Source organism: Microchirus variegatus, assembly GCF_963457635.1.
Source record: "Microchirus variegatus genome assembly, chromosome: 14".
NCBI classification, from domain to species: Eukaryota; Metazoa; Chordata; class Actinopteri; order Pleuronectiformes; family Soleidae; genus Microchirus; species Microchirus variegatus.
Window position 1 is genome coordinate 3,075,167 of NC_139815.1, and position 15,773 is coordinate 3,090,939.

The 15,773-nt window shown below is 40.1% G+C and overlaps 1 protein-coding gene across 1 annotated transcript in view; it reads left to right on the forward strand.

The window, feature by feature from the left end:
• Positions 1-15,773, forward strand: part of cemip (cell migration inducing hyaluronidase 1) — a gene marked incomplete at its 5' end in the record, with an annotated part of 92,552 nt that overhangs the window by 67,952 nt on the left and 8,827 nt on the right. Inside the window, 9 exons of the mRNA XM_083901126.1 lie at positions 1,431-1,559; positions 5,785-5,870; positions 7,458-7,589; positions 8,001-8,036; positions 8,722-8,877; positions 10,429-10,609; positions 11,312-11,527; positions 11,900-12,111; positions 15,338-15,523. Of these exons, the coding sequence (XP_083757252.1) occupies positions 1,431-1,559; positions 5,785-5,870; positions 7,458-7,589; positions 8,001-8,036; positions 8,722-8,877; positions 10,429-10,609; positions 11,312-11,527; positions 11,900-12,111; positions 15,338-15,523 (1,334 nt within the window). The remainder of the gene's footprint in view (positions 1-1,430; positions 1,560-5,784; positions 5,871-7,457; positions 7,590-8,000; positions 8,037-8,721; positions 8,878-10,428; positions 10,610-11,311; positions 11,528-11,899; positions 12,112-15,337; positions 15,524-15,773) is intronic.

The window sequence follows — 15,773 nt, forward strand, 5'->3', positions numbered from 1 at the left end:
ATGCTCTTGTTCCGACTGGGTCTGAACATTGCTGCGATTGGTCACGGTGGCCGAGAGGTTAAGGCGTTGGACTCGAAATCCAATGGGGTTTCCCCGCACAGGTTCGAACCCTGTTCGTGACGTTTTATGGGGTAGCCCTTGGCCAACAGGAAAGGAAATCTTCTCGTAACAGAGAAGGTTTACGGCCAAGGTCTGGTGTTCCCCTGAGCAAGGCACACAATTCCCAATTGCTCCCCGTGTGTGTTATAAGGATGGGCGTGGAGTTTGCGTGTTCCACTTGTTTCAAGCATCTCTCGAACCCCCCTCGAACCTTCCTCCCACAGACATGAACTCTGTCTATTTGCCTCGAACCTTCCTCCCACAGACATGAACTCTGTCTATTTGCCGTAAAGGCAAGAGTGCTAAACACTACAACAACTTTTTGGCTGCCTGTGTAATCAGTTAAACCAAAAGGTTTCAATTGCAGCTTCGGGTTTTATGGTTCCGTGGATTACCAGGGGCCCTGAAGCCCACGCCTATGTGCTACTATCCCTATATCTTTAGTACGACTTTATCCTTGGGCCCACGGTTGGTGTAGTGGTTAGCACTCTTGCCTTTGCAGCAAGAAGATCCAGGTTCCTGGGTTCGAGCCCCGTTTGGAACAACTTCGGAACAAAGGCCTTCCTGCAACGAGTTTGCATGTTCTCCCCGTGTGTGCGTGGGTTTTCTTCGGCTTCCTCCCACAGTCCAATATGTGGCCCATATGTTATCCATCCCAATATTCTGACAAAAATCATGTTTAGCTTCTGGGAGCAGGTGAATCTGGCTCATAAATGTTGGACATTAACGCATGTTTTCAGGATTTTTAAGTCTTTTTAACTGATCTACAGTTCGGCATCGCACTTATGTATTGGCTGGCTTGGAATCGCATCAGAGCAGGTACTAAAAAAGTACCAGGTTGCCAGCGACTATACCTAACAGAGAAGCAAAATAAACCGAGTAGAGTCGAGCCATTCCGTTCCGTGCCAACCCGGGTCGTGCTGGAACTGTGTCGTGGAAAAGCACCAACACATGACATTTTCTGTTGTTTTCGGAGTGTAGGTACTAATTTGAGATGGCAGTCATGTCCACGTGGAAGGAAGACACAAGACTCCCTTGTGTCCTCTTCTGTTAATCCAACTGTTCTCATATCCTTCTTTACAACATCCTTGACCCTTCCTCTTTTCCTCTTGCCCAGCAGCTCCATCTTCAAAATCCTTTGTCCAATAAAATCACTGTCCCTCCTCTGTATGTCGACATAGTAGTTATGAATGTGAACCATCAAATTTGATCTGTAATTAATCATAAATTTATTGAGATTTAAACAGCGTGGCAATTACTTTAATGGTTATTCAGTCCATAAAAGTATGTTTTTATACAAAACTACAACTCTTTCTGTATGTGTGTCACAGGAAACAGGCTTCTGGTTCATCTTCCACCACGTGCCCACAGGTCCTTCAGAAGGCCTCTACTCTCCTGGACACACTGAACACACACCTATGGGTCAGTTCATCAACAACAGAGCTCATTCAAACTACAGGGTGAGTGTCGGCCACTGGTCCCACTTTATGTTCCCAGACATGAGACTGAAACTGGGATGTGTTGGTATTTATGGTCTGGAAATCGAGCTGTTGTCCATGCAGCACACAGCACGGCCGACTTCCGGGTATAGCATTATAGATTATGTATTATGATATGTCGTTTTTCATTTCCCGATTTCTTAATGGTAATCGAGAAATGCTACGCGGACTAAATACAGCCAGGATCCGACCTGCTGTTGGGTGTGACAGCAGTAAAACAAATCTGGACTTTGCGAGACCTCCTAATTCTGAGGATTTAACCATCACAACGACTCTGGAGATGTTAAATTCAAAATCCTGGATAGTTCTGCTGAAAGAAATCGTGCTTTAACATCTTGTTATACGACTTTTGAAGTTGTGCAGAAACTGGAATGCATTTAATTCAGGTTTGATGTCATTTCCAGTTTCTGACATATGACTTTCAAGGCTGTCTGTAGCTGCGTCATGTATCTTGCCAGAATACTTGAAATAATATTGTTATTGCTTTATTTGTCTCTTTATACGGCTTCCAACTTCATTGAAATGTATTATTAAGCCGTGGAAAAGCATGTTAATCACTATTTAGACAATCAAACATCTCACAGACAGACTCGTTCCAGGGTTCCTTAAGTGATCCATGGATTTTTTTCCCCCCATTTCTTTCATTAGTGTAAGTTATTATATCACTGTGACCTGAAACTGTTTGTTCCTGGTTCGTTTTTGCTACAGCAGCAGCAGCAGCTAATCATTATCCAATTGTTGCTTTTTTTTTGTTCTAATAAATCTGTGATTCCCCAGCTTTTATTTTTTCGATATTAAAAACACTACATCACTAAGAGCTAAGGAGGTGGCACCTGCTGAGGAACAAATCAGGAAGAGCGATGGGCGAAGAGTGAGACTGAGAAAATTGAGGACAGACAAGAGAGGGGAAGCCAGCCGAGGCCGGGGGATGAGATGCAGAGCAAAGGAGAGAGTTTAGAGGCGCCCGCGGCAACGAGCACAGCGCGGCTCGAGAAGAGATTTATGAGGCGCTGGTGGAGAGGAAGTGTTATTGTTATCTCCCTCTTTTCTCTGCCCCCCGACTGTGATCTCTTTTCTCTCCTGCATCACTCGCTCCTTCCCTGCTTCGCTTTGAATTTGGATCATCCTAATGGGAGCATAACTCATGTCAGGCGCCCACCCCAGGATGTTTGTGAGAGGGAAGGTCACGCCGGGGCGGCAGGTTGGGCTTTCACGCAGGCAACACAGTGACGGTGTCTATGTTTAGGGCCACGACGCACTGGCTCAGGATGGCTTTCATCATTATTATGACTGTTTTCATTCTAGTGAGATGGAACTTGTGTTGAATGTTGTTCCCAGTCTGGTTGTGCAATTTGAAGTGATGCCTGAAGACCATTGTGTAACAATTAGTGACATCTATTGGTAAAACATCATTATTTACAAACCCCAGAAAAGATGTAAACAAACTCTCTCTCTGCCATTTTCCCTACTACATCTTTGTTAGTTTATACGTCATTCTCCTTTGTATGCATTTACTTCAAAATGTTGAAGTTGTTGCGTTTCCTTGTTCTAGTTGCTCATTAGCAGGATTTATGTTATAATAAATAACTGATGACCTTAAATTAGCTTCCCCTGTTTCAAAGTCCAGCAACCACCACTGCTACATTGTATAAAAGGCTAATTCAAATTCTGTAAAAAAACAAGTAAGTTTTACATTTAAGTGATTAAACACTTTTACAAACAGACTAATTGGTTGTATTCAAAATTAATGTTGCTAATGAACTGTCCTAAACTTAACACACTAGACCTTTTTTGACCTTAGCAACTCATGTAGCCAAATGCTATGATTGTTTGGTATTTTCACGAATTTAAAAAGGTTACACGTTATTTTAACCATCCACTCTCACCGTTGCACTTCATTTACAGTTTGCCTAAACTTCAAATCTGCGTGTTTTTGGACCCTGGGAAGAAACTGGAGAACCTGGAGAAAACCCACGCACACACTGGGTTTGAGACCCGATCAGAGCAAGGCATGGAGAACATGCAAACTCCATGGTCTTTTCGCGACTGGGTCTGAATTCTATTGTGATTGGTCACGGTGGCCGAGAGGTTAAGGCGTTGGATTCGAAATCCAATGGGGTTTCCCCGCACAGGTTCGAACCCTGCTCGTGACGTTTTATGGGGTAGCCCTTGGCCAACAGGAAAGGAAATGTTCTCGTAACCGAGAAGGTTTACGGCCAAGGTCTGGTGTTCCCCTGAGCAAGGCACACAATTCCCAATTGCTCCCCGTGTGTGTTATAACGATGGTCGTGGAGTTTGCGTGTTCTACTTGTTTCAAGCAGCTCTCGAACCCCCTGTGCGCTTTGGGTTTCTCCAGCTTCCTCCCACAGACATGAACTCTGTCTATTTGCCGTAAAGGCAAGAGTGCTAAACACTACAACAACTTTTTGGATCCCTGTGTAATCAGTTAAACCAAAAGGTTTCCATTGCAGCTTCGGGTTTTATGGTTCCGTGGATTACCAGGGGCCCTGAAGCCCAAGCCTATGTGCTACTATCCCTATATCTTTAGTACGACGTCATCCGTGGGCCCACGGTTGGTGTAGTGGTTAGCACTCTTGCCTTTGCAGCAAGAAGATCCAGGTTCCTGTTAAACACACACTAGACCTTTTTTGACCTTAGCAACTCATGTAGCCAAACGCTATGATTGTTTGGTTTTGCAGCGAAGTTAGACAGTGTTAATTTGTCTTTAGAAGCTACTCTAACCAAATGTTGTACCGTGGTGTTTGACTTTAGCAGCTAAAGTAACCTGACGATATTTTATCATGTATTTCAGCAGCTAGCCAGATGCTGTGTCATTATTGTTCGACATTAGCAGCTAATGTCACCGCTAACTAGCTGCTGACATAGTAGCTACCTGATTCCTACGATAAAACTGAGATAACTCGAGGTCAAATGGCGGCTTTATGAAAACTACAGTTCTGACGACCCCCAGAATATTAGCATTGTACTCGATTAAACACTAATATGAACAGATGCATGTGATTTCATTGTCTGCTGTTAAACTGTTAAGACCAGATATAGAGCTGGTCAACATGTTTGGAATGGACCACAAAAACAAAGTGGGAGTCCTTTTACTGAGTCTGATTTGTTGGTGGAAGAAGCCAATTAAAAAGTTTCACAATGACACTTCCAGGAAATAACCGTAAATTAAGGGTTTCAGCTCAACTGAAAGGTCAGTGATTACATAAAAAATTCTAATGACTCCAGTCCAGCTCCAGCTTGAAGTCTGTCTTCACATTCTTTATATATTCATTTTAAAATATTTGTCCCTTGTCCCAAACCTCACATACCAGCAGCATGCTCACTGGACCTTCATCACCATGGTAACCACATTAAAGATGCAGTAAAGCCTGATTTATACTCCATTTCATGGTGCTTTTGTGTCCTGTGACAGCAATGGAGAAAATCTCCTCTTATGATGTGCACTGTCTATATGAATTTATTTTTATTTTTTTGCATCACATGTGGCAAGTGAAGTGAACTTTGCAAATGATCATGTCTTTTCATTGACAGTATATGGATTCACATAGTAGTGAAACATTTGCATCAATGTCATTGTGAACTGACTATCACAATTCAAATTTTTTAATCTGCATTGTAAGTTCAGTTGCACAAGTTGAAATATTTGCGGTATCTGCAGAAAATGAGTTGTACTACTTGCTTACAGACATAACAAACTTCCCTTTATCTTAAATAAAAATTAAAAATAAAATTCAGGGAGGAGATTCCAGGGATTTGGGATCTCACAGAAACTCACTTCAGAATATAAACAGACGTGGAGGTGGACTGTCAGAGTCGTCAGTTAGAAGCTGTTGTGTGCGCACTGTGTTTTGTGCTGCAAAACGCAAAAAAAAATCTGTGGATAAAGTCACGGCTGAGTGGACGGAATCAGCAAAATCAAAAGTACACAACAACAATATCAAACATGTTTAATACTTTGACTCTGATGCATACGATGAATCACATCTGTTAATCTGTTCAAATCAGCCTATAGTCGGTAGGCGACCATCATTGTTGGAAGGACCAGATTGGGATTGAAATCTGGCCAATTATCCTCTAGAGTGGGGCAGGATTTACTTGATTCAAGTTGTTTTGAGTGTTTTGTTCTGATTTGAACATATTCATATTATCTTGTTTTACCTTTCAGGCTGGAATGATCCTTGATAATGGAGTAAAGACAACCCAGGCTAACGACAAGGACAAGAGACCCTTCCTGTCTCTGATTGGAGCCAGGTCAGCTGATCACATCACATCACATCACACCCAGTGTAACTTGGCGCAGTTGATCTGTTGTCTCTAACTGTCATGTTTCCTGTTGATGTTTTTGTAACTGACAAATAGCAAAGAATAACAGCGGGGAGTGTCACTTTAAATTCCCCTCAAGCAGAAGTGAGATTACTCCCATTGAAATCAACTCAAGTACAGCAGTAGAAAAACGGGCCTGTGTAACAGTGTGTGGAAGAACTGATTTGTCATTTTCGACCTCATCATCTCAGCGTGAAAACAGTCGAGCGTTGATCCCTCCTCAACTCAGAGATGCTCTTCAAAGTCATACCAACTTTACCACAGGACACGCTTCACAAAAAACAAGCAGAAATGCACTTGTACTGGACAAGAAGAGCACAACCACAGATTGAGGCGTTTCACTGCTGTATTTTTGTTCTGCGAATACTTTCCATCCTGTTGTACATGGAGCAAGTATTATGGTTTGATCTCCTCAGATTGTGTACACACTGAACAGACCTTAACTCAGTCTGGGCTCATGTTTTCTCAACAACACAAATGGAGGCATTTTATATGTAAATCTGCCTAATGCACTTTCCATGTACAGCTGAGACTCGGGGAGGAAAATATAATCCTATAAGAAACAAATTATTCAGGTACAGTGTCACACGGGTATAAAGAGAGACCATGTGAAATGAGCAAATGATTAAGTTGCGCACAAGACAAACCGGTAGATTTAGACAGGTCTTTAGTCAGCATCTTTAATGTGAATATTTTATGCTCCATAACAAAGAAATCATTAAAACAAAATGATTTTGGTTTGTGGACAAAACAAGGCATTTCAGAACATCATTTGGAAAACAGTGACCGATATTTTTCAACATTTTATTGACCAGACTCATTTATTAACTGAGGAAATAGTCGACAGATTAATCAATTATGAAAATAATATTTTGTTACAGCTACAGCTACTTATGTTGTTATGTTGTTTGCTAGTAAGCTAGCCAGGTTAAATAGACATGTTGTTTGCTAGGGGGTCGTACCTATGTTCCCCGGGTCCTATGTTCCCCGTTTTTCCCAAAAAATGTCCACTTTGTATGTGACAGGGGAACATAGGACCCTTTTTTTTTTTTGAAAAAAGGTAGTGAAAAAGGGTAGTGTTAGGATTACATACCGGTCACATACAAAGCGGGGAACATAGGACCCGGGGAACATAGGTACGACCCCTTGTTTGCTAGTAAGCTAGCTCGTTAAATAGACAGGTAGATAGGTTGGATAGATTGGTTAAATAGACAGGTTGTTTGATAGTTAGCTACCTTGGTTAAATAGAAAGGTTGATAGGTTGTTTGTAACTTCGCATGCCAGGTTAGATGAATAAGTTGTTTGCTAGTTAGCTAGCTCAATTAAATAGAAAGGTAGGTTAGGTTAAATAGACTGGTTGTTTGTCACTTAGCGAGCTAGGGTTGGGTGGACTTTTTAATTGTTATTTTTTACTTATCTATAACAAATACATCTGTAAAACGATTTTTTACACTTTTTAGAGTGTTAATACAGCCCATGAATAACCCTGTCTCTGTGTGTGTGGTTATTGTGAAGGTATGGTCCTCACCAGGACGCTGACCCCTTCAAACCCAGAGTCCCTGCTCTCATCCACCACTTTGTGGCCTACAAGAACCAGGACCATGGAGCCTGGCTGAGAGGAGGGGACGTGTGGCTGGATGACTGCCAGTGAGTACCAAACATGTTTTTATTTATTAAAGATGAAAAACACCAACCTTAGAACCTAAATTCCACTTGCCTTTCAAGGTTTTTGCAAAGAAAAAAGAAAAACTCTCAGAATTTTTCCAATGATTTGTTTTATTCATATTGATTTTGGGCATTAGGGGTGCCATTCCACCACTATCCGGTCCTCTACAAGGAATGTATTGGGAAGTCATGCTACAGTAGAATAAAATATATACACACACATACACATACAACAGGTTATCTTTTTCCTCAACATTTGATGATGGAGGAAATGAAAGAGAAAATTCTTCTCTATTGAAAAATAACTTTTTATCTGCTCCAAACTGTGTGTGTAAGGTGTGTGTGCATGTGTGTGTGTTACAGCAATAATATTCTCTCTTTTTTCTTGTTTAGATTTGCTGATAATGGCATTGGCCTCACTCTGGCGAGGTAAGTCGGTCTTTTTTCTTTGCTGTCATTGCTCATTTATTGTCTTGTCTAGTATAAAAAAATATCTAATCAGCCAATCACTGATTAGATATTTTCACTGTATATATATATACACACACACACACATATATTACCTGTTAAATGGCGTAAGAAAATAAGAAGAATGTATTGTCATCACAGCCTCATGCTGTGCTCTCTGACTCATTACTTCCTTCTCCTTATTTACTTTTGTTTATTTTTGTTTTCAGTCCCCATGAACTCTTGACAGCACAGTTATAATGACGATGTCACCTCAGACTCTGTTTTTCCTCCTCTTTCTCTCACTTCTCATCTCATCATGTCTCTTTTCATCTGATCTTTTCTCATGTAAATCTATCTTCTCATCTAATTTTTTTCATCTCATTTTGTGTAATTTAATCTCCTCATCTCTTTTCTTTTCATCTAATGTAATCTTTTCTCTTGTTTTCTCATCTCATATTTTGTCTACTCATCTCTCATCTCTTCTCAGTTTTTATGCGCTCTAATAGTCTCGATCGCGTTGTCACAGTTTTAATAAAGAAGGAAAATCCCTCTGTATTTGTTTACAACATTGACGTTCTGCAGTGTTATTATCGCTTTGTGCTACAGCTGCTGCTTCCAGACGATAACTCTCGCTGTCTGTTTTTTTTGGGGGGGTTTTTCGCAGCGGAGGAACTTTTCCTGACGACGACGGCTCTCGTCAGCAGGTGATGAACTCGCTGTTCGTGGGTGAGAGCGACAACCGTGGGATGGCCCTGGCTGACAACGAGATCTGGGGCCCCGGTGGCCCCGACCTCACCGGCAGGACCCTGCCGCACGGCGTGTAAGTGACGTTTAATGCTCTGAAATTCTTCCGTGCTCCGTCCTCCTGCTCTGCTCACATGTCCTGGTTTAATCTCTTTAAGCTGGCATCACTTCAAACTGACCACAGCTGCTGTCTTTTTTATAGAAGTAACAAATATTGGACCGGCAGCTTCTCCAGCCCGAGTTCTTGACAGTCCCAAGATAATAGACATACTGTAGATACTGGGTGGAGTCACAGTGTAATGGTGGTTGGTATGTGTGAGAGCAGACTCGCTAGCCCATGCCCACTTGGCAGAGAACAGAGGGAATGTCTCAGCAGAAGTATTATTAGAGATTTCTTTATTGTGTGGGAAAAAGAGAAAGCCACATGAAGGCCCTCGGTCTGAACACTTCATCTTTAGCCTGACATTCTTTGATGGAGCAGATGAACACGTCCACGGCAGCGTTAAAGTGCTCTCACGCTGCGCCGAGCTGAACATTGGAGAAAGGCCACTGGATAGAAAAAAGGCTTTTCATCAGCGTCCATGGCAGAGAGTCCTGCACACACACACACACACACTTCTTCATCTTCTTCTCTTCCCTCCACTCCTGAAAACACCAGAATGTCACTTAAGGTTGTTGATCTTTTTTCCGCTGTGACCACCACTTACCAGAATCTGACCTTGGAAGACCAAAACATTGACGTCACATGTTTAAAACTGAGGCTGGCCTTTTTCCTCTGAAATTGATGTTGTATTTAACCGGACCTAGGGCTGACATGGTAAAGGAATATTTTACAATTTTTCAATTGAAGTGTAACTAAACCCCTAAACCACTCTTTTTCAAGTACAAACTAGTGTATATGGGTATATGTTGAATTGTTATTTGCTGAGCCAGGTGCAATTATTCACAGTTTCGTGCAGAACTCTCAAACTAGGGGCCGAAAGTGGCCCCCCAATAAATTTCATGCTGCACCAAGTTATATTGACTTATTCTGTATGGTTTTTATGATTTTTTCATAAATTGTGACATCATTGTGACACTTTAATATTATTATATAATTTGAAGCTCATATTGCCACCTATTGCTTTTTCTCTCGCTTTTTTCTTTGGCCCTGTACTTCTGAGACCCCTTAGACCCCTAGTTTAATGAAGAGTATAGGAATTTTACATGCACTTTAAGAAAAAAGGGTTCCAAAAGGGTCCTTCTACAAGGGCTGAGGTTCTACATGGAACCATTTTCTACTGAAAGGGTTTTCCAGGGTTTTTGGTAACACTAATTGTTCCCGTAAGAACCATTTTGATCCAGAGATAAAAGGGTTCTTGGTGGAACCTTTATAAAAAGGTTCTACCTGGAGCCAAAAAGTGTTCTCCTATGAGGACAAGCCGAAGAACCTTATATGGTTCTACTTAGCACAAGAGTGTGTGACCAAATTTTGTCAAAGTCTTTCTTAATCCACTGCTTCATGCTCTGTGAAAAAATAAAAATAAATAAGGGTTTTTCCAGCAGATTGATAATCACAGTGATTACAAGCAGAAGTCAAGAGAAGATAACAAGTGGAATGGAGCTAATTATGTCTCTTTTATTGCAGCGATTTTCCGATGCGGGGCATGCAGATCTACGACGGCCCGATCATTGTGCAGAACTGTACCTTCCGTAAATACACGGCACTGGACGGACGTCACACCAGTGCCTTTGGCTTCAGGCTCAACAACTCGTGGCAGAGCTGCCCCAACAACAACGTCTCCGACATCACCTTCGACCACGTACCCGTGAGTCTGCTTCCAATTAATCCAGAAACCTCGCATTTTATGCATTTTGGATGTTTTAAAGTGGGTTAAATTCAGGAGAATGGTGTGGAACAGTGTTGAGTTGGCACTCATGTTAGATCTCGTGTTAGATCTCTGGGTTCCCAAAAATTTTAGAAATTTTAGAAATTTCACCTTTTTGTCATGATTTATATTGTGATTTGGGTCACGATAGTTTTTAGCCATTTCTTGACCCCCGTAGAGAAAGTTTGGGAGCTTGAAATGTAGAATGTTTTGAAACCTAAAGATATGTGCAATCATTAGTTTGACATTTTTTAAGGTTTTAAAACATGAATATGTGTGACCACTAGCTTGAAATTTTTTGAAAACTTTAATGTGTACAATCACTAGCTTGAATTTTTTTGAACATTTAAAAACTTGAATATGTTTGCTAGCTTAAAATTAAGAATGTTTTAAAACTTGAATATGTGTATGATCACTAGCTTGAAATTTAAAACATTTTGAAAAACCTGAATGTGTACGATCACAAACTCGAAATTTAGAAAGATTTGACTTTAATATTTTAGTTTGTTAGCTTAAAATGTTTGAAAACCTAAACATGTGTGCAATCTTAGCTGGTGAAGAATTGTGAAGGTTTTAAAACGTGAATATGTGTACGAAAACTAGCTTGAAATTGAAGCATATCGCTGTATCCCTCTGCTGTAGATCACGTCTCGGGTGTTTTTCGGGGAACCAGGTCCCTGGTTTAATAAGATGGAGATGGACGGAGACAAGACCACCATTTTCCACGATATCGATGGCTCCGTCAGCGAGTATCCCGGAGCTTTCCTGGTCAAGGAGGACAACTGGCTGCTCCGTCATCCAGACTGCATCGACGTGCCTGACTGGAAGGCTGCGATCTGCAGTGGTCACTATGCTCAGGTGATTCACGCTCACGCGCCAACCTTCATAAACACAAATCTACTCTCTGCCACGCCGCTTAGCTTCAGGTGATGACACTTATTTTCAAATCCGAACCAAAGTTCCATGAAACCATAATTGCATTTATGTTAATACTGTGTGAAATGAGAAATCGGTCATGCATTAGCCATCAAAATATTTTATAACTGTGTTTGATCAGGCGTTAGCTGATGTAGATGGTTGATTCTGTTAATGAAGTGGATGCTTTTATAATCAGAGTAAAAAAATGTACTCGTTTGATGATAATAATAACAACAATTGTAGAAAACTTAAAAACGTAGATCTGCTCGCTAATTGTCAGTACCTTTAACTCTGTGGTCGTCTTCTCTTCAGATCTACGTTCAGACACGTAACCCTGCCAACCTGAACATGTACATGGTGAGAGACGAGTATCCTGACCGACCCCTGATGCTAGAGGGCGCTCTGGGCAAGAGGAAACACTACCAGCAGTTCCAGCCTGTGATCACACTGTCCAAAGGCTACACCGTCCACTGGGACCAGGCTGCTCCTGCTGAGGTCGTCATCTGGCTCATTAACTTCAACAAGTCAGTGGATATACACACACACACACACACACATACATTTTGGTAATGTAATTCCTTTTGTGGGGAATGCTAGCAACATGTTTTTTTTGTTCCTGTACAAAAACTTTTTTGCATTTTACATTTTTGCGACAATTTTTGTTACCCTATCACTAACGCTTACCCAAATTAGTTCCGCCATTTAATGTCGGACAAAGGTTTGCACTTTTTTAACGCACATTTTTTAAAAGCTTACATAGATATGAATTTAAAAACAATCCTTACAATTTATTCATGATTCTTCGTCAGGATATTCGTGACGAAAAAGTTTTCATATCATCGTCTGCCGAGTGCACATGGACTGGAAAAGAAACTTTAAATCTACTTAACGTTGCACAGAGCAAAGTAAAAAATATTACATATCATACTGTTACTGTCGTTTCTCATCACCTGGCACATTTTCAGATTTGTAGGGGGGAAAAGTATCACAAATCAGTTATAGGAATGTTCTGCAGCGATGTAAAGCTTGGACTGATGTGGGGGAAATTGACTTTTCCTTCCTGGTGAGATGCAGTCACTTCATTTCACTGAGCAGCTCTAATGTGCTTAACTGTCCTCGTTTAAATTAGAGCGGAACCAAAAAAAAAAACACGGATCTGTCCTTTTCCAAGTGACTGTGGTGAGATTTTCCTCTGCAAAGTTTATGGTCACATAAAAACCAAATAATGAGTGGTAGACATTTGAATTTTTAAAGGTCTAATATGTAATACCTGAGCAAACACGTCCAGCCAAAACAAAAGTGACTGCTATTATGCTAATACAAGCTAGGAGAATCATGAAAACATGATGTAATATGATTAGAGGTAAACTGATTAATAATTACGTTATAATCCTCATGTTTTGATAGTGTCAGTGATTTATTTGTATAACATAGTAACATGTTTCTGTTACAGAGCAAACTTTGTAACATTTTCTTTTAACGTTCTATATCTAAGTTCATTTTTTGTAATATTCATAAACTTTGTGTTACATTACAGCATTTTTTCGATAATGCAAGTCATTTGGAACGCAAATAAATTGTTCTAGAAAGTTATATAGCTATATTGGGATAATATCATATCGTGGCTTTAATAACGGGATTATATCGTTTTGTAACTTAATATTGTGATAAAATCATATAGGGACTTAAATTTTGGAAAAATATCGTATTGTGACTTAACTATCGGGTTTATATCGTATCTTGACCTTAATATCGTGATGTATCGTAACTTGACTTTAATATCGTGATATATGGTAAATTGACTTTAATATTGTGATATATCGTAACTTGACTTTAATATCGTGATATATTGTAACTTGACTTTAATATCGCGATATATCGTAACTTGACTTTAATATCGTGATATATCGTAACTTGACTTTAATATCGTGATATATTGTTACTTGACTTGAATATCGTGATTTATCGTAACTTGACTTGAATATTGTGATTTATCGTAACTTGACTTTAATATTGTGATAATATTGTATCATGACCTAAATGTCATGATAATATTGTATCGTAACTTAAATATTGTGATAATATTGTATTGTGACTTAAATATTGTGATAATATTGTATTGTGACTTAAATATCGTGATAAAATTGTATCGTGACTTAAATATCGTGATGATGTTGTATCGTGACTTAAATATTGAGATAATATTGTATCATGACTATAATATCTTGATAATATTGTATTGTGACTATATAATATCGTGATTATATCGTATCTTGACCGTAATATCGTGATAATATCACATCTCCAATGTTCAAAAATACACATCAGCAGCGGCATCAGCAGCAGCAGCAGCAGACGCCTCTACTGTGGCCCTGACCTCGGTGCCGTTTACTGAATCCGCGACAGTGTTAAAGTTTAGCCTCAGCCTGTGTGTTTGAAGAAGACTGACGACTTAATCCTCCATGAAGAGGTTTGAATTGCTCTCCAGTTACAGAGAAAACACAGAGTGACAGAGCACACAGACAAATCAAAGTGTTGTGTGGATGACGGCCGGGGGGGGGGGAGAGGAGGCAGCTGACAAGAATAATGTTGTTTTCCATGGCGATCCCTCCTCCAAGGCTTTGTGTAAATGTCGGAGCGGCTCATCGGAGGGGAGCGCTCTGACTGAGGCCTCACGCTCGTTCCCTCTCACGCTCTTTATTTGCAAGGATTCGCCACAGAAACGTGGAGAGACTCACTCACCACCCGTCAGATGGTGTTAACTGTGCGGCTCGCTGCTATTTAAACTGCATGAAGGCAGGTTGTCATTTCAGGCACGTCAGCTTTTCCCTCGTGGCCTGACTGAGTCAGTCCACACCGACACAGACAGTAACTTTCCACTGACCCAGCTTCAGGAAAGACCTCATATATGACTTCTATGTGTTATTTAACAGCCGCGGACAGATTCTTCTGAGGGCATGTTCATATCTGATCACTGTTTAATGAGTCGCTCCATCTCGCCTTGTTCTGTTTGATGTAGTAAAAAGCTTGGTTAATAGATCACAATCTTATTAAATATGCTGCCCTTTTCCTCTTTTTATGTCAAATAACTCAAAAAATAAAAAATAAAATTGGGATTAAAAATTTAAAACAAAATTTTACAAAAGTTGAAACAAATTAAAATTTTGGAAACATATTTACAAAAGTTGAAAAAAAAAAGTTTTTGGAAACAAATGTTCAAAAGTTGAAACAAATTTACAAAAGTTTAAAACAAATTTACATTTTGGAAACAAATTTACAAACGTTTAAAAACAATATATGTTTTTGGAAACAAATTTTCACAAATTGAAACAAATTTACAAATGTTTAAAACTGTAATGTACCAAATGCTGCAGGTGACCCGAAAGTAACAAAGTGAGCGGTCAATTTTTACATTTTTGAGACAGTAAGACACGTAATATTCAACCTATAAACTGCCAAGACATTAAAACATTAATTCAATTTTATTGAACTAATTCAGTGAACGTTATGACAAACGTTTGATAGAAGAAGCAGTAAAATGACAAAGTCAGTGGCTCTTATTTTGAAAGCCAGATTGAAAGGAAGTGATGCTATATAAGATTTGTTAATTGACTATTTGTGTGTGACGAAAAAAACAAGCATACATGCCAGGAAATGTCCTAAAGGGATACAAGTACAAACACACACACACATTCTTAATGTATTTAACAAACACAAAAGTAATGAGTGTTGTTGTTGTGTGTGTGTCAGAAACGACTGGATCAACGTGGGCGTGTGTTTCCCTAAAAACACCAGCTTCACCGTCATCTCTGACCTCCACAACCGTCTGACCAAACAAACACGCAAGACCGGCGTCTTCATGAGGACAACGCAGAGGGACAAGATGAACCACGTCCACCAGACCAGAGGATACTACTACTGGGAGGAGGACACTGGGTAAGACACGAGGACACACCCACTCACCCTCTACTGACACCTACTGACATGACTACACCAGTCATTACTGCATTACTACACCAGTACTCTGGAGACATTACTGCATTACTACACCAGTACTCTGGAGTCATTACCCTATGACTACACCAGTACTCTGGAGTCATTACTGCATTTATTATTATTATTACACCATTACTCTGGAGACATTACTGCATATACAAGTACTCAGGAGACATTACTGCATGACTTA